The sequence below is a fragment of the Vicugna pacos genome, chromosome 27 (genome assembly GCF_048564905.1).
Source record: "Vicugna pacos chromosome 27, VicPac4, whole genome shotgun sequence".
In the NCBI taxonomy this organism is placed as follows: domain Eukaryota; kingdom Metazoa; phylum Chordata; class Mammalia; order Artiodactyla; family Camelidae; genus Vicugna; species Vicugna pacos.
In genome coordinates this window covers 8,428,776-8,451,731 of record NC_133013.1, presented here as the reverse complement: position 1 = coordinate 8,451,731, position 22,956 = coordinate 8,428,776, and the positions used below count along the sequence as shown (strand labels likewise).

General features: G+C 48.5%; 1 protein-coding gene across 5 annotated transcripts in view; it reads right to left on the bottom strand.

Annotated features, from left to right (window-relative positions):
- ADAMTS17 (ADAM metallopeptidase with thrombospondin type 1 motif 17) overlaps nucleotides 1–12,398 on the bottom strand; it is a 293,369-nt gene extending 280,971 nt beyond the window's left edge. For all 5 annotated transcript variants that reach the window (XM_031691884.2, XM_031691886.2, XM_031691885.2 and 2 more), the window contains exons 1-3: nucleotides 12,227–12,398; nucleotides 11,378–11,748; nucleotides 1,085–1,238 (exon numbers count right to left, since the gene is read on the bottom strand). In XM_031691884.2, the coding sequence (XP_031547744.2) occupies nucleotides 1,085–1,238; nucleotides 11,378–11,748; nucleotides 12,227–12,305 (604 nt within the window). In that variant the 5' untranslated portion in view covers nucleotides 12,306–12,398. The remainder of the gene's footprint in view (nucleotides 1–1,084; nucleotides 1,239–11,377; nucleotides 11,749–12,226) is intronic.
- Nucleotides 12,399–22,956: the final 10,558 nt, after the last annotated feature.

Here is a 22,956-nt window from a genome sequence, read left to right as displayed (position 1 = left end):
TTATAAATAACAAAGTGGCTCAAAGGAGAGTCAGAACCGATTTACTCCCAAGGTCCCTGGAATACTCCACTGACACACGCTATATGTTTACACAAAGGTAAGTCTTTATGCTGCAAAAGCCCAGCTCCCACAGGTCAGCCATGGGTCCCCTGCTCTCCAGGGGGGAAGTGCCACCCGTGAGCAGCAGGCTATTGTCTTCATCAGGGGACACTTCCAGGCAAGACTGCTCGTGACACAGCACCATGAAACGTCCTCAAACTCCTGACAGATAATCTCAAATAGAGGCACAGAACAGAAGAACCCCGGGTTCCCAGACCGAGCTGCTTCACAGAACCACCTTTAAAAACACACCCAAGTCACACCCCAGATCAATTATATCAGGATTTCGAGCGGTTCAGCTGCATGTGGCATTTTTAAAGCAGTGGCTCTCAGACTTAAGCACGATCAGATTCATGTGGATGGCCTGTGAAGCTACTGATTACTGGACCCACCGCCATAGTTTCTGACTCGGGCGGGGGGGGGGGGGGGCGGGGTGGCCAGGAGCACACAGGTCTAACAAGCTCCCAGGGGCTGCTGATGCTGCTTGCCCAGGGGACACACTTTGAGAACCACTGCTTCATTACCCACCACCCCAGGTGACTTATATTAGCGCAGCCAGGACTGAGCACCACTGTATTAGGAGAGCACGCTCTGCCCGGGGTGCCAGGAGAAGGAATTCTCATCCGAGCTCTGCCACCAACCTCGGGATTGATAACAAGAAGCCACTGAGGTTTTTCAGGCCTCAGTTTGCTCCTGGTCTATAAAATTGAGACACTGCACGAAAGGGATCCTAGATTCTTTGCAGAAATGCCTTTTTCAAAGGGGCTGCCACACATGAAATGCTGCCATTAATACACGTAGAAAGGAAAAGCAAGCAACCTTACGGGCAATAAAAGAAAATGCTTTCAAAATACAGGGAAAGGAAGGTTCTTGCTCACATGACTTCAGGGCATTTGGCAACGCACCAATGGGGATGGTCTGGGCACGTGCAATGGTGCCAAACGGGCACGTGCTGTGAGCCACTCAGGCTGCTTCCCAGACTCACCTGTTAGGACCTGGCAGAGCTGCCCGGGCAGCTGGGCCTCGGCAGAGGGGCTGGGTGTCAAGGACCATTTGCGCCTGATCAGATGCTCTTGTCCTTGGGAACTGTTGAGGGGCTGGATTAGCACCTGCTCCTGCCCAAGCTGGATGAGGCCAACCTGCCCAGAAAGAGGAAAACGGATGTCAGTCATCCTCGTTCACACTTGCCCGAGACCCCAGCAGCCAGAGGGCAGAAAGGCCACCTAGCTCTGGCCCGGCTCCCTGCCTGGGCTTTCTATCTGCGGGTTGCACCGATCTACAGAGCCCAAGAATAAAACCACTGTGGGACTTGAAACATCCCGCCCAGCAGTTGTGTTGGGAAGGGGGTGACAGAAGGCAGCGGGCCCAGGGGTGCAACAGCACCCCTTTTCTGGGTTCACATTCAAAGATGTATTCCTTTCTTATTAATTTTTTAAATTATTGTTTAATTATCCCCCAAAAGCCCACCCGAGGAAAACGCATCTTACCCCTGGGAAACTCAGAATTAAATAAACATGAAGTCAGACCTGAAGTGGGAACAGTTTTGTGATGGGGAATTTGTACTTTTTCCCAAAACTTGTAGTGTTTAAGAGAACTTGGCAGAGTACCTAATGGATTCGATTTGTAATTCTAATTTAAAGTGCAACAATGAGTTACACCTGTGATTTTAAAATCGTATCAGGTTCATAAGCAGTATCAGAACGTACACGTTTAGAAGTGGCTCATTATGGATGAGAATCATTTAAGTACTTGCAAAGGGTTTATTTTTTACCCAGGCAGCAAGACCTTGAAAATGAAATGGAGTGTTACATTTCTAAACACGCTTTTAAAAGTTTAAATGTTGTTAATCACCAAATTTATAAACAGGATCAAACGTTGTCCAAAGGCCCCTTAAAAGGGATTATAAAAAACTTGCCAGATTATAAACAGAACATGATTTGTAAATTGAATGAAAAACTTAAGGACTAGGATCTTTAATTCGTCGCTTTAGTGGAATGACTATTAATTCTAAAAAATATACATACAATGCAGAGAACTTCTCTCCTCACTTGAAACGAATGCTAACAGCATTAAAACAATTTGCCCTCCTTCCCCAGGATACTTGCTGCTAACTTCCCTTCTGATAAGCAAACAAAGTAGACCTCCCATGAGGAACCCCATGGGGCCAGCGCTGGGGGACCATCTGTTTGCTCCCTGAGCCCTGCAGTCCATTGCCCCTCCTCTGGGTCCATGCCTGAGACTGCCCTTGCTAGCACAGATTCAGTAAATTGGGCTGATCTGTCCTCGGCTGTCACCAACATCCTTTCTTCTCTCTCTCCCAACACTATTTCCCTAAAAGCCAGGACATACTGAAGCAGTGGTTCTCAAATTCCAGTGTGCATCAGAATCACCTGGCGGTCTTGGATGTTCGCCGAGAATGCGCAGTGCTAACAAGTCCCCAGGTGATACTGATGCTGCAGGCCTGTGGACCACACTTTGAGAAGCACTGCTCTCCAGCACAGCTCAACAGTCCCTCCCATCTCAGGTACAGAGCTCACTCAAACCAAATGATACAGCCTCCTCTGCCTTCTGAAAGGAGGCATCGATCACAATCCTCTATGAAAATAAATCACATCAACTCATAAGATCGCCTACAACCTTTAGTCCTTGAAACATGGGGTGAGACTGTACTTACTGCTCCAAGCAGATTTCGAGGTTTCCATTTCATTAGAACTTCGGCCAAGAACAACTCAGAAGTTTTACTGCCCAAATAAAACTGTCTTAAAGTGGCACTGCATGACCTGCCAGAAAGCATGGCCTTCTCTCCTTGCCTTTGAAGTGAAAACTTGAGTTCATTCTCTATGGTACTTTGGGGAGACTGAAGAAGTGGCAGCAGAGGGTGGCCGGGGTGGACAAGCAGCTCCCCACTGGAGCTGTGCGTAAAGGCCTCCACGAAGAACACCTCAATAACCATCAGTGAAAACTTCCACGGTTAAAATGAAGTGGGCTGCGGTGACACAGGGCGTGGGGTGGGCCCCACGTGGAAGGAGGTCCACACTCCCTGGGGGATGTGCTCAACTGATGAGGGGCCCCAGTCTTCTTGAGATGCGCTGGCTGTGAGAGGTCAAAGGCCCTCCTGGGTCAAGCACTTCCAAAACCAGTTATCATTCATTCAGCCTAGTGTTTGCATTCATAAGCCGCAGGGTAAAGGGCCAGTTCTCAAGGGACACGACACAGGGAGACTCCCACCTTGGGGAGAAAACCTCGTACAAACATACGCACACCGGCGCAGTCCAGCCCCTCGGGGGAGGTCTGGCTTTAGAAGGTCTTTGTTGGAGGGACCCCCATGCTGGTTTCCAACCAATCCGGAAAGAAAATGGCAACAGTGTCGAGAGATGGATAAAGGGATTGATGGTCTAGACTCTGCCTGGCCGCCCCCTGCCCTCTTGGGACAGGGCTTTCAAGAGGGATGTGGCCTGGACCAGCACCTGGCAGGGGCAGGGGGCGGCGGGGCACAGCCCTCACCCTTGGGAGCCAGCGCTATAGGAAGGACCTCACCCTGCCCCTCCGCGGTCTCAGTCTCGCTGGCACTCGGCACCATGAAGTGTCACTAACGCTCACCTTGTCATCCTGGCGAGAAAATGTACCAGTGAGAAAATATCCTGTTGAAAAGTGCCTCTGTATCCCCTCCCGCCCCCGACATGGGATCTCAGCCCAGAATAAAAACTCATCAGCCCCCCTATCTCTCCCTAACCTTCCTGCTCCCTGCCCCTCCCCGACACCCTGTGCTCCAGCCCACCATCCCCTGTTGTTACGAGGCATCTGTCACAACCTAATAAGCAGTTTATTCCTCTAAGGCAGGATCGGAATAACGCCTCCTTATTTTTCCAGCGTCTGCCATTAACAGTCACTCAAGAAAACTGAGTGGACTGGACTGGATTAGAATGGAATGAGCTGGGAACTGAAATGGACTGGACTGGGCTTGGGGGAGAGGGTGGGGGGTGTTGGAAGAGAAGGCACCGACACGGCTCTCCAGCATCCCCCCACCCTGGCTAGGGGGTTCCCATCCCTGGCTGCCCCCAGGGTCACTGCGCAAGCTTTGAAAACTCCCGAGGCGCTGGCCCCACTCCAGGCCAACTGAATTGAAATCCCGAGGGGAGAAACTCAGTCCCTAATATCTTTTAAAAGCTCCCCAGGAGATTCTGACATTCAGCCAGGGGTGAGAAGCACTCTCCTTGCTTTTAACTGGGTGCCAGGGATGCTAGCCACCTCCTGCCTGATCCCACGGACTGGCAGTACCCTGGACGTGGACCGCCTGCACGAGCCAGGCCTTCCTCTGACTATGGGGCTCTGCCCCGGCTTCCAGCCTGTTGCTGCCCTGTGGCCCCGAGAGCTGAGCAGGGCTATTTGGATCTGCATTATTCCTCAGGTCACCACCTCTGCTGAGAGGGGAGACGCAGGGAAATGCTCTTCCTGTTCCGTGGATGGCAGCAAGGAGGCACCAGGAAGGGGCCTCAGCTGACATCAGATGCAAGAGGCTGCAAACACCAGCCGGAGGGGCAGAACCGAGGGGACCAGACGCCTCCGGCAGACGCGCCTGGAGGCCCTGAGGCCACTCGGCTTTGACGCACAGAACAATCCTCAGTGAGACGCTGCTCTCAAAAGAGAAATCTTACATCCTCTGAGATGTGATCTCCCACTAAAGGAGTCTGGGTGGAAGAAAATGTACCAGGTGTAACCTGATACTCCGACAGTTCTGAGTGGTTCCCTTTCAATTCTCTTTGTTCCAGAAGCTTGCTTTGAAGGGCTTCTGTGCTGCTTTAAGAGAGCTTTACAAACTGGATATTGTTAACTACCCCCACCCCACCCCACCCCACTCCCTACAGCAGGACTAGCTCTCCCTGTAGCTGGAAAAAGCATGGACAGAAAGGTCTGTACCACTTCCTAACACGAGCACAACCTCTCAGCGTAACGTAGGAAATACTTTCAAGTTAATGCAAAGAAAACCTGTCTTTTCCATGCTCTGCAACTGTTTGATGCTCTCTCCTCTGTCCGAGGGGGCCTGCCTCCTGACTGGTGACCTCGCCATCCTACAAAGACCACACTGGAATTCCAGTGCTCAGGGAACCCTCCAAGCCTCTCTTTTCAGGCAGCTGCGGCTCCTGGGTTAACTGGAGCGGGTCTTAGTTCTCCTTCTGTCGATGGGTTAGCGCAGGTGGTTTGAGAGGTTGGAGCAAATGGGCTTGTGAGTCTGCTTCCATGAGCAAGTCTGCTGCCAAGAAGGAAAAACCATCCTGTGACTGCAGGCCCTTCTGCACCAACCCTCTAGGGGGCCTCAGGAGCATCCCTGGGCCAGCACAGGCAGGATGGGCTTCCCAGCCTCCACAGGAGTCCCACCACCATCCCACCCCCTACCCCTGCAGAGCGCCACCCAGAGTCCCCCTTTCAAAGTCCCACTGCTGCCTCTACAAATGTCAAATGCCTGAACACAGATTCCTGGTCCTCATTCCAAAGTCAGCCTTCTCCCTCACCCCCCATACTTGCAGCTCCTCCCCTCTTCCCATCACTAGACAGTCACAAAGACTGTCAATCCTCCGTCCTTTCCATTTCCACCACCCGAGGCTTGAGACCCACCTCCTCGCATCTCCAAACGCTCTCCTCCCCTGGTCCTCCCCACGCTGCTCTCGCCGGGGACTCCCCAGTCAACAGAAACAACCCCCACTGCCTCTAGGTCAGACACCCTCAAAATGTGGTCCCAGACCAGCAGCACCTAGGAACCTGTCAGAAATTCAAGCGCTCGGGGCCCACCCCAGATCAGCTGGATCAGAAACTTAGGAGGTGGGGCCCAGCAGTCAGCAAAGCAAACCCCACAAGGAACGCTAATGCCAGCTCAGGGTTGAGAGCCTCTGGTCCAAGATGAATTCCAAAAGCCTTAAGTTGGCACCCAGGGCCCTGCCTCATCGAATCCACACACTTGTCCATTTGGTTCAACTCCCACCTCTATCCCACAGCCAACTTGCGGGCCCCTGATCTCGAGAAGGACCTGCTTGGAGGCTTTGCCATAACTCCTCCCCATAAGAAGTGGAGGCCCACCCCTCCAGCTTCAACCACCCTCCTCCTCCCAGAAGGCCCATCCCACCCCATCAGACCCCAGAGCCACCCCCTGCAGCTCCAGCACATCTTCCTTCCTCTGCGGACCGGACTGCCTTCTGAGCAGTCCTGCCCTGTGTTTCTCTGAGGTTCGCTGGGAGCCAACCAGAGGGTCCCACGCAAGGCAGGTGTGTGATAACGATCTACTCATTTAGTCAACGGTGTTGATTGATGGGTTGATTTATAACTGGAAAAGTCTGGGAGCGGCCTGTGGGGCAAGAGAAGAAATGTGTTTCCAATGCCTTAATGTGCCAGGCTCTTGCTAAATGGTTTCAGACTATCCTACTTCATTCTATCAACAGCCACGCGAAGCTGCAGACGGGGAGGTTCAAAGGAGGTAAGCGCCTCGCTCGGGATCACAGCCCCGACCAGCTGTGCCGTCTCACTTCCTAAAGAACACGGGTGTGACCGTGCATCTGTGCGCCCGTGTGCAGCAGCGTGCCCGGGGAAAGGTCAACCACCGACTCTGCGTGGTTCCCCCCGACGTACTGGCTGCAAAAACATCTCCGGTTGCACACATCCGAGGTCAGGCAGCTGCAGCATCTCAGAGTTCAGGGAATCAGCTCCAAGAATGCAATCAGTCTAAGAAGATGTCTTTAGTGCATCATCCCATCTTGTATGTTTTCTTTTTTAAGATGCTGCCAACTAAATAAAAGTTCAGATGGGAAAATCTGGTTAGGTACCCTAGGTAAGTCACCAGGTAGCATTACGTGTCCTAGGTGACGGTCACGGGCAGCCTGATGTCCATGAGCAGGGGGTGCAGAAAGTCACCATATGAGACAGTGAATGACCTTCCAGAGGAGGTGGCAGGAGGCCTTAGAATTCTCTGCTCCAAGTTCTTCCCTTTAATTCCTCCACACCTCCAAATTTCACAACTGTTTTTTCCCCTTCTTCTTACTTTCCTTAACATCCATTCATTTTGTTTCTTTTCACAAAGTTTTAAAAAACATGCTTCGCATTTTCCAAATATATTTATCCTGTGCGTGCTAAGGTCTTCAGTAACATGAACTGATGAATGACTAAGGACCGTGTGCCTCCCCCACACCTGGGTCAACACAATGATGCATCATAATAGGGTGTGGTCGAGTTGGTCCCTTCCAAATGGTCTCCACACCAGATACTCTTTGCCAAGACTAATTCCTGCTCAGCTGTATGTGATCAAGTGACGCTGCGTTAAAAGACTGGGTGACGTCATGGTCAGTGAGGACAGAGCTTGGTTAATTCTCAAGGGAGAGGCGGCAACCTCCCAAACCCGCCTGTGCGCCGCTGAAGTCGGGCCGCCCTCTGGAGAACGGGGTCTCCCAACTCTTCCAAGCCACTTGCTCACTGACTGGCTGACCTCGGCCCCCTCTGTTCTCATCTGGACTACCCTTCCTCCCCTACAGGGAAGGTGCGCATTCTCACAAAAGTCCCCGAGCAGACTGGGAGGACGAGCTATCAGAACTAACACTGTAAGAAGCACCACGAATGATGGGCTACTACAATGGCCACCTATGGTGGCCGGGCTGGCCAGCCAGAGACAGGGCAGCTGGGCCACTGGGTCCCCCCGTGAGCTGCCTGGGTAAGAGCAGCCACAAGCAAGCATCCCGTGAAGTGCGGCTGTGACTCCACAGACGGCATGCTGGGAGAATCCCTGGCCCTCCAGGGGGGCCTGGAAAACGGGCACAGCTTTCCAACGTTCCACAGCCCAGAGCTCCTGGGTGTCCTGTCTGGTCCCAACATCTCACCCACAGCGTACCCCTGCAGGCCATGGCCTCAGCCCAGGAGGGGTGAACAGATTTTGGGTGCTGGACTCCCCCGAGCTTGGCATTCTTTAAGGAACAATGACCAAATCCAGCAGCAGGGGCTGCCCCTCCTCTCTGCCCGCCTCCCCTCAGGAGTCAGGGTGAAACCAGCCTCTGTCCACTCATTTCAGACAAGGAGCACAGAGAGTCTTTGCCAAGACCAACATGCATTCTACCTTTCAAGTTGCCCCTTCGCTGCCTCGCCGGTAAACTTCCACCCAAAGTTTATTCCAAGTGTGCTGGCCCTCCGTGCTCTGTCCCATTCATGCAAGGCAGCAGGTCCAGACTCACATAAATCCCCTGGGAGGGAAAATACCTTCCTCACAGCCCAAAGTTCATCCCTTTGAAGTCCTATGGTCAGAGAAACTCTTCCAAAAAACCTACATTATGTCTAAAGACTCCCTGAAATGTAAATAAAATGAAGATGCATAAACAAAAAACAAGTAATACTTGAGCCTGTGGTCTCTGAAGGTCCAAAATGTGTAGCTTGAACAGCTTTTCAGGACAAGACACAGAGAGAGAGGGGGAAGTACCAGAGAAACACACCTCTGCCCAGGCCAAAAGCCGGGGGCCGGGGGCTGGCAAACAGAGCTAGAGATTTACTTTCCCTGCCCCATAAATAATTAAGTAACAATCTCTTCTAAGCCTGCATCTCCTTTAAACAGACACCAAACGTCTCTGGAGATGGCAGTTTCCACGCAACCGAGCACAGGGCCCGTGTCCCCTGCCCCTGCACGCAGCCCTCCTCACTAAACTGTTTTGGAGATGTTGGTGCAGCAGCATTTAATTCATACTCAACATCAGAATAAAGTTTTATTGAACACAGCCATGTCCGTCTGTTCCTTTACCGTCTGTGGTCACTTTTGCACTAAAAGGGCATATTTGAGGAACTGTGACAGGACTACACGACCTGCAAAGCCTAAGACATTTACTACTTGGTTCTTTACAGAAAAAATAACTTGCCAACCCCTGCTTTACATGATTCTTTAGCTACAAGGAGGCTTTGGAATGCTCTCATCTGTGGACACGAAAACTCATCCCCTGGGCAGCACTCCCTTCCCACCTCATAGTTGAGCCCATCCCCCAAAACACACCACACAACGCTGCACACCAGAAACCGACACATTGTCACTGACTATACTTCAATTAAAAAAAAAAACCACACACACAAAACATATGGGCCACACCTCCACGGTGCTTCCAGCGCGGTCCAGAGAGACTAGCACAACGTGACCACCCAGCTGAACTGTCTCAAGCTCATCTGAGAACCAAAATCAGAGTCAGGTGGAGTGCGATGCAAACCTGGCTGACCTACATGCCTGCTGCTTTTCTTTCTAGAGAGGCAAGACCACCTTCCCACGCAGAGGCCCACTGCAAGCCACCTGGCCGGCTCCTTCCTCTCAGCCTTCTGCCCTTCCTCCATAAGGTGTACCCAGGAGGACGTGTCCGCTGTCCAGCTTACACGAATGGGATGAGCAAGGCAGACTAAACAACAGGAGTGTCTACTCAAGCAGGAATTTAAAAGCTAACGTCCTAGAGGTCCACCCGCAGCTGGCACACACCGAACTCAGCCTCTTGGCCGGGTTCCTTTATCTAAAGCACAGCGCCCTCACATGGTGCCAAAGGGAAGGACAGTCTTCCTGAAAATCTGGAGGACTGAAGTGAACTCTCTCACGGCTCAGATGCCATCAGTGAGAGGGCCCAGAACTCACTCTGAGAGGATTTTCAATCAGTGTTGTCCAGATTTCCACCCTCAGCTCCTTCGCAGATAGCTCCTCACTGGAAACTTTACACCAAGAAGTATAAACTCTGACCTCTGCAGAAACTCACTAAACCGCAGCAAATGGGATTCAGATGTTTCCATGTTCAGTACAGTGATGTGACCTAGACTTTAAACACTTTGGCAAAAACAGGAAAAATGATGTGGGCCTTCCAGTCCCTCCCAGAACATGATACAGCCTTGACCCAAGTCCTACGGTGATCTGAGCCGTTCTCACTCCTGCTTAAGCCTCCTCACCCACAGCCCACATTCTCTGCCCCTGTTCCACATTAGCTCCTAACAGGCCCCCTCCACGGTCCATTTTCCTTGTTTAACCAAAGAAGTCAATTTCTCCCGGCCCAGCAAAAGGAGATCACATTCTGATCGGGACTCTAAAACGCCCTGAAAGGGGAACTGGTGAAGGCCAATTCTTGGGAATTACCCCCCAAAGTTCCCCTACACTGCTGGGAAGAGGGCAGAAGTCTCCTAAAAACACTTGGATTCCCAGGCTTTCTGGCTTTGCTGCAGACTTGTGCCAATTTGTTGCACACTGTGTGGGTAAGGGCTAGAGAACTCTAGATGGCACAGCAAGATAAGGCAGAGGTAGGGGAAGCAGTTTCTTGTGCCAGGGAAGGGCAGACACAAAGAATATCAGAAACCACTTGCCTGGAAGATAGAGAAACACGCTCTGAGCCCATCCCAGGATTTGCTGGGTTGGGGCAGCCCATCTGCCAGCCATGTGCACTCCTCAGGGGTACAGCAGAGAAACAAGAGAAGAGGTGGTGTGGGCACCAGGGTAGGCAAGTGACCTCGTGTGAGCACAGGCAGGGCGGAGGTGCTCAAGAACCTCCTCTGCCCCACGCAGCACCGTCCACAGGGGCCTCAAATGCAGCCGGCATGGGGAGGGGAGAACTGCCCCACTGAGGGGAGCAGGTCTTATCACCAATGTCAGCATCCCTCAGGCCTGGCTGAGGCTGGGTGCCCCACACAACGCCTGCTCGCCCTGTAAGAGGAAGATAATAGGGACATCCTCCCTCTCCTAGTTCTCAAGTTTCAACTTTGAAGAGTAGGTTAGTTGCCTGTCAGGGGACCTCTCCAAACTTCCTTTTCCAAATACAGAAAGACTCAAAAGGACAGAAAGGAGATCAGTGCTCAAGAGTCCATCTCCACATCTAAAATAGATGAGCTACACACATACAGGTGTTCCCTAGGACAAGCACACATACACACCTGTACAGATGCAAACAGGGTTCTCTCTACACCTGGGCCAAGTGCACCTCTCAGTCTAGGGGCTTGACAAGTTTCATCCCTGCTAGGCCCTGGGTGGGCTGCTCCCAGACAGACGCTGTCCTGGCGCACCAATGAGTCTTAGGACAGTCAGTGGAAGGCACTGGATAACTGGACGCTTCCCCTTTCACGCCCTCTGCTCCTAGACCCTTCGGAAGGTAAGGGGAAAGGGGGGTGGGGGGAAGGGGTAAGAGAGGTTCCAGCCTGCCAGCGGCAGGGCACCTCTGGTGGCTCCACCCCCATCCCAGCCTTCCCCGGGGACCACCCCCGAGAGCCCCGACAGATCGCCAGGCAGACCGGGAGGGGGCGCGGGCAGTACCAGGCCGCCGGCGGCGCCGCAGGCGCTGAGTGAGACGAGAGAGCCGGGGTGGCCCAGCACGCGGCCCGAGTAGAAGCACAGCTCGGTGGGGCGTCCACGGCGCCCGGCTGCACCGGCCTCCTCCACCTCGAAGCCGCCGGACAGGAAGCGCAGGTCGCGGCGCAGCTGCAGGTACAGGTCGCGCCCGAAGGCCGGCAGGTGCAGCAGCAGGGCGCGCTCGCCGGGCCGGGCGCGCGGGGCGGCGGGGGGCGTGCGGGGGCGCCGGCGCCTTCGGGGCCCGGGGGCGCCCGGAAGCGGCGGCAGGTGCACGTCGTCGGGACGCACCCGCCGCGGGAGCACGACCTCCACGTCGGCCGCCGCGTCGCCGACAGCTGCGGGGAGAGAGCAGACGCGTCAGCGCCGCGGGGCCCGCCCGGCTGCCCGCCCTCCCGCCCGCTGCCCGCGGGGTCCAGCGCTGGGCATCCCGCGCCAGCCCGGAGACAACGCGGCCCGGAGTCGGCGCTCTCTTCCCTTCCATCGCCCCGGCACCTCCATGCCAGCCATCGCCTCCGCCCGGGCCTCGCGCCACCCGGGAAAGGTCTCCGGCGCGGCCGCTGAGCACCTCCAGGGATGCAGCGGCAGCGTCGGCGACCGGAGAACCCGCGGCGAAGCGGCGGCTCGGGAGCCGCCCGGAGCCCAGTTCTCTGGCCGCGCGCGGCCCGCGCGCCCTCGACCCCGGGCGCTGTCAGCGGTCCGCCGCGGGACCCGGGCCGCGCGGGCAGGCGGAGGCCGCCAGGATGCCTCGGGACGGCGGAAGGAAGGTGGCCGCGAGAGGCACGGGAGAAGGGGCGGTGGGAGAGGGAGCGCTACCTGTGCCCGGGTCCAGTCCCCAAACCAGCAGCAGCAGCAAGGGCAGGACGAGAGGAGGCAGCAGGGCGCCGTCACACATGGTACTTGGGAGGAGCAGCCCCCCGGACGGTCGCGGCGGAGCAGGAGCGCGCGAGGCGGCGGCGCCAGCCGGAGTGAAGCCCTCCAGCCTTTGGAAAAAGTAATTAGCGCTGCGGACAAACCCAACGTGGTAAATCCCGAGCCCCGCCTTCTCCTCGGAAAACAGAAGATGATTGGACTTTTGCTTTCCCCTGCCCCGCCTCCCCCTTTCCTATTGGCTAGGACGGGTCTAAACCAGGGTGCGTAGTTAGGTTGTAAGCACTTTCTTACACGTGGTTTCTGGGCAGTGGCGCGGAGTGGACACCAGGTGGCGCAAGGAAGCCGTCTGGAGCCGCACGATCCCGGAGGACCCAGGAGGACACCTGCCTGGTCTTCACGGTTGGTCCTCCTTTTCAAAACCGTCTCTGACCCTGCCGCTCAGCTTCCCAAGAAGACAGACCAGAAATCGTCCTGGCCAACCTATTACACCCCTATTCTCTCTGCATCTAAAATAAAACCAGTTCTGGTTGTTTGTGGCTAGGCACTTTCTTACACAAGGTGTGCAACTTTGAAGCGGATGGCTACATCCAAGGTAGCCATGTTTATGCAAACCCTTCACACCTCCTGTCATCTTTATCCTCACAGAAGCCAGTGGAACGGGCGCGATCACACCCTCTCGCACACTGAGAGACTGAAGGAGAGAGAGCTTAGGAAGCTTGTTAAGTTACCCAGAGAGTTTCTGGCAGAGCAAGAGGCTAGAATTTATGGTTCTGACTTACGGCCCGGTGCTGCTCACTACAAAGAGTAAGAGCTCTCTAAGGCGGGCAGGAAGAAATATTTACCCCGTTTTACAGGTTAGGAAACGGGCACAAACTGGCAAAGCCTGGCCTTGAACCCAAGCCTTCCAGCAACAGAGGGAGTTCGTTGTTTCCCCGTCAGCATATAACTGGTCTGCAGGAAAATGGATTCCTTTAGCTTCCTGAGGAGCATCTTGGAGGAAATGAAACAATTAACTGACGTGTAAACATTCTCAGGTCTCTCCCCTTCCCTCCTTGTTCTGTTTCCTCGAGGCAGAGGGGCTACGACACTCCTACTGGACTCTGTTTAGGGCCTCTCAGGATCTAAGATTCGTCACAGGATTACATGTCATCAAAGGAATCCAGAGGTGAACACTGTCCAGCTGTCATGACATTTAATTAACCCCGAGAGTGGATTGTGTCAGTGATTATCAGTAAAGCTCACTATCCCCATTACTGCAAACTGGCTGCTCTGTGTGTCCCCCCAGGTGTGGCTGGTGGAATCCTTTTCTGCTCTGTCCACCCTGCCCACCACCGCTCCAGGGGCTGCCGCTCACTGCTGGGCATCTGAAGTTCCTGGAAGTCTCTGCACACATCCTGCTCATGGCCAGGTTTGGGGATTTTTCCTCCCCCTTGACAGCAGCCTCAGCCAACTGAAGGATCAGCAGCATCCTCCAGTGGAACAAGAATTCGTGGCGAGCTTTTTGGTGCAGCTTTGTTGGCCAAAGACCCAGCTCCAAGGCCTGCCACTGACAGCCAGAAAGCAGCAACCACGCTGCCTTGCAGGAATAGTTGCTTCTGCCCTTGGAGTCTGCCCGAAGTAGCCATCATCAACCTACCCGATGATGCTCATGTGCGTTGGTCTGTAGGATCATGCCAACTGAAACGACAGCAAGATGCCATTTCATCTCCCAGCCCGTCCAAAACGAAAGAGCTTGAAAAGCTCAGGCACTGGAGAGGACACTCCCCTGCCCATGGGTGGGTGTGTAAATTGGCATAGCGTCTTTGAAGGACATTTGGGCAAACTGTAGTAAAGTTTAGAAGGTGCACACCCTACAAACCCTGCTCTACCACTTCTGGTTAACTACCACAGACAGACTGGACCCTGTACAAGAATGTTCACCACACCTTGTTACTAAGAGCCTAAAAACATTGTGAAAACCTGAATGTCCATCATTAGATAAATGGCTAATGGAGCTCAGAAATAAACCCACACATATACAGTCAACTAATATTTGACAAAAGAGCCAAGAGTACTCAAGGAGAAAAGATAATCTCTTTAGTAAACGGTGGTGGGAAAACTGGATATCCACATGCAAAACCTTGGAAACTTATCTTCCACCACTCACAAAAATCAGCTTCAGATGGGTTAAAGACAAATGTCAAACTTGCAATTGTAAAACTTGCAGAAGAAAACACAGGGAGAAAGTTCCTTGACACTGGTCTTGGCAACGATTTTGGGGATGACAACCAAAGCATGAACAACAAAGCCAAAATCAACAAGTGAGACTTCATCAAATCTAAGAGTTTCTGCGCAGCAAAGGAAACCGTCAACAAAATGCAAAGGCTGCCTACAGAGTGGGAGAAAATATTTGCAAACCATATATCTGACCAAGGGTTAATATCCAAAATATATAGAGAACGCATACAACTCATTGAAAAAAAATAATAAGCCAATTTAAAAATGGGAAAACACCTGAACAAGACATTTTTCCAAAGAAGACACGCACATGGCCAACAGGTGCATGAAAAGGTGCTCGAGATCGCTAATCATCAGGGAGATGCTCATCAAAACCGCAGTGAGACATCACCTCCTACGTGTTAGGATGTCTGTTATCAAAAAGACAAGAGATTACAGGTGCTGGAGAGGATGTGGACAAAGAGGAACCCTTGTGCCCTGCTGGAGGGAATCTAAATTGGTGCAACCACTATGGAAAACAGTATGGAGTTTCCTCAAAAATTTTTCAATGGAACTACCCTATGATCCAGCAATCCCACTGCTAGTATATATCTGAAGGAAGATAATAAGCTAAGTGAAATAAGTCAGTCGGAAAAAAAGACAAATACTGTATGACTTCACTTCTTTGAGGGACCTAGCATAGTCAAATTCATAGAAAGAGAAGGGAGAATGGTGGTTATGAGGGGTGGGTAGGGGAGGAGGGAGTGAGAAATTAGTGTTTAATGAGTACAAAGTTTTAGCTGAGGAAGATGAGAAAGCTCTGGAGGTGGATGGTGGTGACAGTTGCACAACAGTGTGAATGTATTTAATGCCACGGAACTGTACCCTTAAAATGGTTAAAATAGTACATTTTATGTTATGTACATTTTCCCACAATAAAAAAATTGTTTAAAAAAGGGAAATCATTACTATTTGCTATGATCCCATTTCATTTTAACCCACATAAATGCCTGCTCTTAATTTGGTGGAAGGGCAGGGCTTAATCCCGTTTCACAGATGGAAGAGTGAGGGCTGGCAGAGGGGATTAAAACCAAGACAAACAAACAGAGCAAAGCCCTACAGGTGGCAGCAGAGGTCTGACTCTGAAGTAAGGGAAGCCCCTCTTCCTTGCCTGGGCATCCAAACAGTTTGTTGCACCCACAGATGAGAAAGCGCCTCAGCTCTTTAGCATGTTGGCTGCTTTTTGTGAAGCGCTTCATTCTGGTGGTCAGTGATCTTTTGTGAGCCTGTTGTCTGGGACCGACTCCCCGCAGGTCGGATACCTTGCCTCTCTTGGCCTCTCTCGGATGCTTCCTGTTTGGATGCTGGTCGCCGTCATCATGACTGTTACTACAATTGTTAGTGAAAGAAAGACAGTCCCCTAAAAACAAACAGACAGTCCCCAACGCAGCACAGACTCTGCCAAGAGACACCACGTGCAAATGCCAAACAGAACTAGAGGGCTGAAGACACAGATGGGGCAGAGTCTAAAGAGGACTGCAGGCACGTAAGCCAAACGTGACCTTCCTTAATCCCCCAACTCAGAGCTTTCTTGAGCTGGTAATTGATGGGTCCAGGTGCCAAGACGCCTGTGTAATAAACCTGATCCGCGCGTAGGTGGAGGGAGGCTCTGTGCCCTAAATATCACCAAGCATTGGTGCGGTGGTAAGGAGAGAGGGGGTCTGAGTGGATTCCACATGACAACCTCCTCTTTGAAGCTAAATACCCTTGGTTCTTGAAGCAAGCAACCCTCCTTCCTGGAAGCCAATAAGCTGCAACATCCTCTCCAGCAGGGGGCGTCCAGCATCAGTCTTGTCTTCCTAAATAAACCAGAATTGGTGGGAAACACAGGCCCCAGATCCCTTTCTGCTCCAAAGGCCCAGTTTTTCATACTTATATTTTACCCTTTCCCTGCTGAACCTGGATCTTGGCCCAAAATTCAGCCGCTTGGCCAGCATCTTCATCCCCTGAGTGAATCTGACCAACCTCTCCCTGCGGGGTCTGCAGGCCCCTCCCTGGTTCCAGGGTTCCCGGCAGCATCCGTTCACCAGGAATGGGTGCCCGAGTCCAGGAACGGCCCCTGTCTGGAAATTCGTGCTGCCCCCACTCCTGCTCACCAGAACAAGTCCAGGTCACCGCTCCTTTGACTGCTAAGTTTTCAGCTGAGCTGTTACTTGCTCAATCAGGGTTTTTACTAAGGTATTTTGAGCCCTACCCTTTCCCAACATCCTGACTCTTCCCCTCCCCGCGGCTGTGCCCCCGAGGTCTCAGCCTGCCTTTGAGCCGAGTGTCCCTGGCTTTCAAGTGTCCCCATTTTTGAAAAGACAACTCCATCCTCGCATGCTTCTGAAGGTCCCCAGAGGCACCATCTGGCCAGGAGGCAGCCCTTAACAGCCCTCATGTCTGAATTAGCAGGAAAAGGGCCTCATTTAGTGCCAAATTTGAGCTCAGAGCTCATCCAAACCAACTTCTCTTGCCCAAGGACAACTGAGAAAAGTAACATATGTTTCATTCCTCTGCAGCACACCTTTCCCTTCCTCCGTGTCTTCCTCCTCGTTCCGCATTGCCCCTTGCGGCTCCAGAGCCCTAGGTCTCTCCTAGTCCTTCCTTTGCTCAAGGAAAGCACCTTGCCTGGAATAATAGGTTAAATACATCATGCAAGGAGAGGCTGAAAAAATGGGATAGACACAAACTCATATTTGATTTTAGTAAATGCAAATACTGATGGCTCAAATTGGTGTGAGGGCTCAGATTGGATGGCTGCCTATAAACATGGACAAAATCTAGGTTAGTTATTCTGTGATGCTTTTAAAATAGGTCTGCTAATTATGACCCTCTTCCCTTCAACAGGTGGAACCTAACTCTTCTGCTTAGAAAGTGTAGAGGAAGTGTAAAGGCTCACTGACTTGCTTCTAACGAATAGAATGTAGTGGGAGTAAAGCTTTGTGATTTCTGGGGCTACATTATAAGAATACACCTCTGCCTATCTCCCTCCCTCCTTCTCTCTCTCTCTCTCAGATCGGTTACCTTGGTGAAAACCAGTGACCATATCATGAGGACACTCAAGCAGCCCTGTGGAAATGCCCATGAAAAGGAAACTGATATGCCAGAATCAACTGACTAGCCATGTGACAGAGTCTCTTTGGAAGCAGATCCTCCAGCCTCAGTCAACCTTTTAGATGATTTCAGTCCCCAGCCTTAAAAGTCTGCCCCAAACATTGTGAGCAGAAACAAGACATCTTCACTGTGCCCTGGCTGAATCTGTCCCCAACAAACACCAAGAGAGAGTAAATTATAATTACTTTAGGCACTAAGTTTTTTTTGAGGGGTGTAATTGGTTGTGCAGTGATAGCTAACTAAAACGGATTCATAACACATTCTAAAATTAATTCCAAGATAGATTAAAGATTTGTATGAAGACATTTAGGTTGCTTCTATGTCTTGGCTATTCTAAATAGTGCTGCTATGAACATTGGGGTGCATGTATCTTTTCAAATTAGAGTTCCCTCTGGATATATGCCCAGACGTAGGATTGCTGGATCATATGGTAAGTCTATTTTTAGTTTTTTTGAGGAATCTCCATACTGTTTTCCATAATGTCCTAAATGTCCATCAACAGATGATTGGTTAAATAAATTGTGGTATATAAATATAAATATGAATATAAATATAAATATAAATATAAATATATATTTATTCAGCAATCCCACTCCTGGGCATATATCTGGAGTAAACTCTAATTCAAAAAGCTACATGCACCCCAATGTTTATAGCAGCACTATTTACAACAGCCAAGACATGGAAACAACCTAAATGTCCATCAACAGATGATTGGATAAAGAAGATGTGGTGTGTGTATATGTATGTGCATGCGTGTGTGCGTGCATGCATGCGTGCGTGCGTGTGTGTGTAATGGAATACTACTCAGCCATAAAAAATAAAACAATGTCATTTGCAGCAACATGGTTAGACCTGGAGATCGTCATTCTAAGCGAAGTAAGCCAGAAAGAGAAAGAAAAATACCATATGATATCACTTATATGTAGAATCTAAAAAAAGATACAAATGAACTTACTTACAAAACAGAAACAGAAACAGACTCACAGACATCGAAAACAAACTTATGGTGACCAGGGGGGGAAAAGGGTGGGAAGGGATAAATTGGGAGTTTGAGATTTGTAGATACTAACTACTATACATAAAATAGATAAGCAATTTTCTCTGTATAGCACAAGGAACTATATTCAATATCTTGTAGTAACCTATAATGAGAAAGAACATAAAAACGAATATATGTATGTGTATTTATGACTGAAACATGCTGCACACCAGAAATTGACACAACATTGTAAACTGACTTACTTCAATTAAAAAAATTTATATGCAAACATTCATATGAATGTAGGAGGTGGCCATCAAGAGGTCAGCGTACCTGGAAGCAAAATGCAGGGTGAGCAAGTTGATTACATTCACAAGAGCAGCCAGACAGCTGGTTGGTCCCTGTACATGGCTTCTACATCAAGCCTTGACTCAGGTCCAGGGATGAGACCAGCCAGCTTGCCTGGGAAAAAATGAATGTGATGCTTGGATTAATGAGCACATGTGAGAAACTGGGAGTCCCAGTACCCAGAAGGTAAGCAGAAACACTTTTTTAAAAAATGTCATACAAGAAGGAAATATATATCATAATATGTGCTTGGCTCTGCAAAGAATAACTTTCACACAGTCATAATGTAAACACCGTGAGATGGTTTTCAACTGTTCAAATCAACCAGAAAGAGATGCCAGAAGAAATCATTCTGGCTCCAGAACCAACTATAAAAGTTATCACCCTTGATAACGTAAAAATAAAATAATAGATAAGAAAAGAGAGATGGAAAGCAAACAAAAGACAAAGAAAAGTGTAGAGGGCAAGTACCCTCATCTTCTAACGTGGAGAATCAAAATAAATTGCCTATGGTTGATAAAATAAGAAATACATATTTTTTTGAATGTACAAAGGTAACCAATAAAAGAAGTAAAAATCTCTCAAATTGGGACAGGAATATGATAAAAGTGAGATAAAGTCTTATCCATCATATGGGTAACCAATTGGTATATCTAATCTTGATATATAAAAATTATTGGTATAATAATAGTTTTTTAATGTGGTGAAGGAAACCATCAGAAGAACTAAAAACAGACATAGTTAAAAGGGAATGAGTCTAGGGTTACAGAGAGTTGGGGCATGTGTCCTTGCCTCACACTTCAAGAACTTTATCATTTGCTTTTACTACTGAATTCAGTATTTCGAAAAAGTCGAATCTTTCAAAAAATTACGATGTGTTTCCACCTTTACTAGACTTACATACTGCCTTTGTTTTTTTCAAATAGGGTGCATGTGTATAACATAACATTCACAAATAAACTACTTAAACCTTCCAAAAACCCTGTGAGGGAAAAAACATTCTCTCTTGTTATGAAGTAGGGAAAGTGAGCTGAGAAATACTAATGATTTGCCCGAGATGACTTAATGAGTTATTGTCTTAATAATTATAAACTCTTAAAACATTGACGATTTCTCACACAAATCCCCTGAGGTAAAGAGTCCCACTGTATAGATGAAAATCTAATGGCAACAAAGATAAGTAACTTACTCCTGGATCCCAAGGATGTAGTAGATGAGCGTGGTTCCCACTTCTTTCCTGCTTTGTTGCTTTCTCTGTAGGAAGTGGTGACCATCAACACTTGTATCTGGAAGCTGGAAATAAGAGGAAGCGGGCAAGGGGCAAAGGTCTCACAATTTCTTTTTGATGTTGGTATTATTGCTACCCACTTTCTACAGACAGGGCCATAGTGCCAGGGGAGAATAAGTGCTGTGCTCATCAAGGTCACACGGATGGTCAGCGGCGGGATGTGACTCAATATCAGGGCACCAGAATCATGCCCTCTGTCACTATAGGGGGAAATAGGAGGAAACAGGAATTCCAACTGCCTGTGAATTTCTCTTCTCAGATCCTCAGTTTTCTCATCTGTAAAAGGAGAGGGTGATCTAGGTCATCTCCCTGTCAAACTTGAACTTGATTTTAGCTTAGCAATTCAGACAATCCTTGGAAATGGAAACAAAGGCCCAGGAGTGTCCTGGTACATTAAGGCACTGGGTTATGTTTACCGAATATATGAATGAAGAAAACAGTTCTATAAAATCAGAGATTTCTGAAGACTGTAAGATTTGGTAGGTGATCAGAGATAATGAAGCATCAAAGCCATCTCACTCTCTAGATTTACTCACAGTCCTTCCTCCCTGGGGTAATCTTAATTCACCAGGTTCATATAGGTTTAATTAAAAAAAAAAAGAAAAAGGCTGAGATGTCAAAAAATTTCCCATGCTAGCTGAAAAAGGAAGGGGTAGGAAGGCCTTCCTTGTTTGAATAATACTGGGAGTTCTTCACAACAATCCCTAAGTGGTCATCACATCTCATGAGTGTGTATTTCAGCACCCAACATCTAAGACACTGCTCAACACTTCAAAGGCACTCGATAGATATTTGTGAAATCACCAACAGTTTAAGGGTTTCTCTCCATTCTTATATGTCATCCAGAACTATCTTCGAATATTAAACTTTGAAATGCAAAGCTTGCCAGAGAAACTATAACCAGATCTCAATAATCAGATTATATTGGTCAAAAACCTTTGTTTGGTAGTATCAGATACCCCACTGAGCTCAAGTGAGCACAAAGAAGGTATTTGTTACGTGGTATTTATTTAATATTCTAAAATCAATCACTGCAACTCATAATATTAAGCTGAAGAGGGAAAAAATCCTATAATCATCTCAGTAGACATAGAAAAAGTCTTTGACACACTCCAACATCTATTCCTGATTTTTAAAAACAATCTCGCAGCAAATTAGCAACCTCATAAAGGACAGATAACCTACAGATAACACCTACTTAATGGTAAAAGACTTAAATACTTTCTCCCTAAGATCAGGAAAGAGGAGCAACGGCTGGTTTCACCATTTCTTTTCAACACTGTACTAGACACTCAAGTTGATGCAATCAGGCAAGAAAATAAAAATAATCCAGGTTGTAAAAGAGAAGTAAAATTGCCTTTATTCACAGACAAGATGATCATCTTTGTAAAAAATCGTATGGAATCTATTAAAAAAAGTTATTACAACTAATAAATTCAGAAGACCAAAATAAAAATTCCAATTGTATTCCTATATACTAGCAATGAACAACCAGAAATTTAAATTAAAAAACAATACCACTTATAATAGCATTAAAAACTATAAAATACTTAGGGATAAGTCTGACAAATGATGCAAAAGAACTGTATACTGAAAACTACAAAACATCACTGAGCAAAATTAAAGAAGACCTAAATATTTGAGGAGATATACAATGTTCGTAAGACTCAGTATGGCTAAAATGTCAGTTTTCTCCAAACTGACAACCACATCCAATGCATCCAAAATAAATCCCATCAGATTTTTGGAGGAATTGGATAAGCTGAGTCTAAAATTTATATGGAAATGCAAAATCCTAGAAAACAACTGTGAAAAAGAACAATTTGGTGGACTATCTGATTTCAGGATTCATTATAAATCTACAACAACCGTGGACAATGGATTTTTGGAAAAGGTGCAAAGGTAATCCAGTGCAGAAAGCATGGGCTTTCAAAAATGGGATTAGAAAAATTGGACATCCATAGGGAAAAAGTTAACATGTATAACTTACATCATATATAAAATTAACTCAAAATGGATCATAGACCTAAATGTAAAACATAAAACTATAAAACTTTCAAAAGAAAACACAGGAGAAAATCTTTATGACTATTTTTAGGCAAAAATTTCTTAGATACAACAACAAAAGAATAATTCATAAAAGAGCAATATTGATAGACTGGCTTTCATGGAAATTAAAAACTTTTGCTCTACAAAAAAAAACACTTAAGGAATGAAAAGACAAGACACAGGCTGGAAGACATATTTTCAGAGAATGTATCTGATAGAGTACTTGTATCCAAAATATATAAAGAACTCTCAAAACTCAATAATAACCTGAATCAAAAATAAGCGAAGGACTTGAATAGACATTTCTCCCAAGAAGACACACAAATGGTCAAAAAGACATGAAAAGATACTCAACATGGCTAATCATTTGGGAAATGAAAATCAAAACCACAATAAAACACCACTTCATACTCATTGGAATGGCTACTACCAAAAACAATGGAAATTAGTAATTGTTGGCGAAGATGTGGAGAAATTGGAGGCCTCATACATTGCTGATGGGAATGTAGATGGGGCAGCCTCTGTAGAAAAATGTGGCGGTTCCTTAAAAAGTTAAACATAGAATTACCATATGGCTCAGCATATAAAATAGAGGTTATGGAGTTGGAGAGTTACTGCTTATCGGGTATAGAGTGTGTAGATTTGATGATGAAA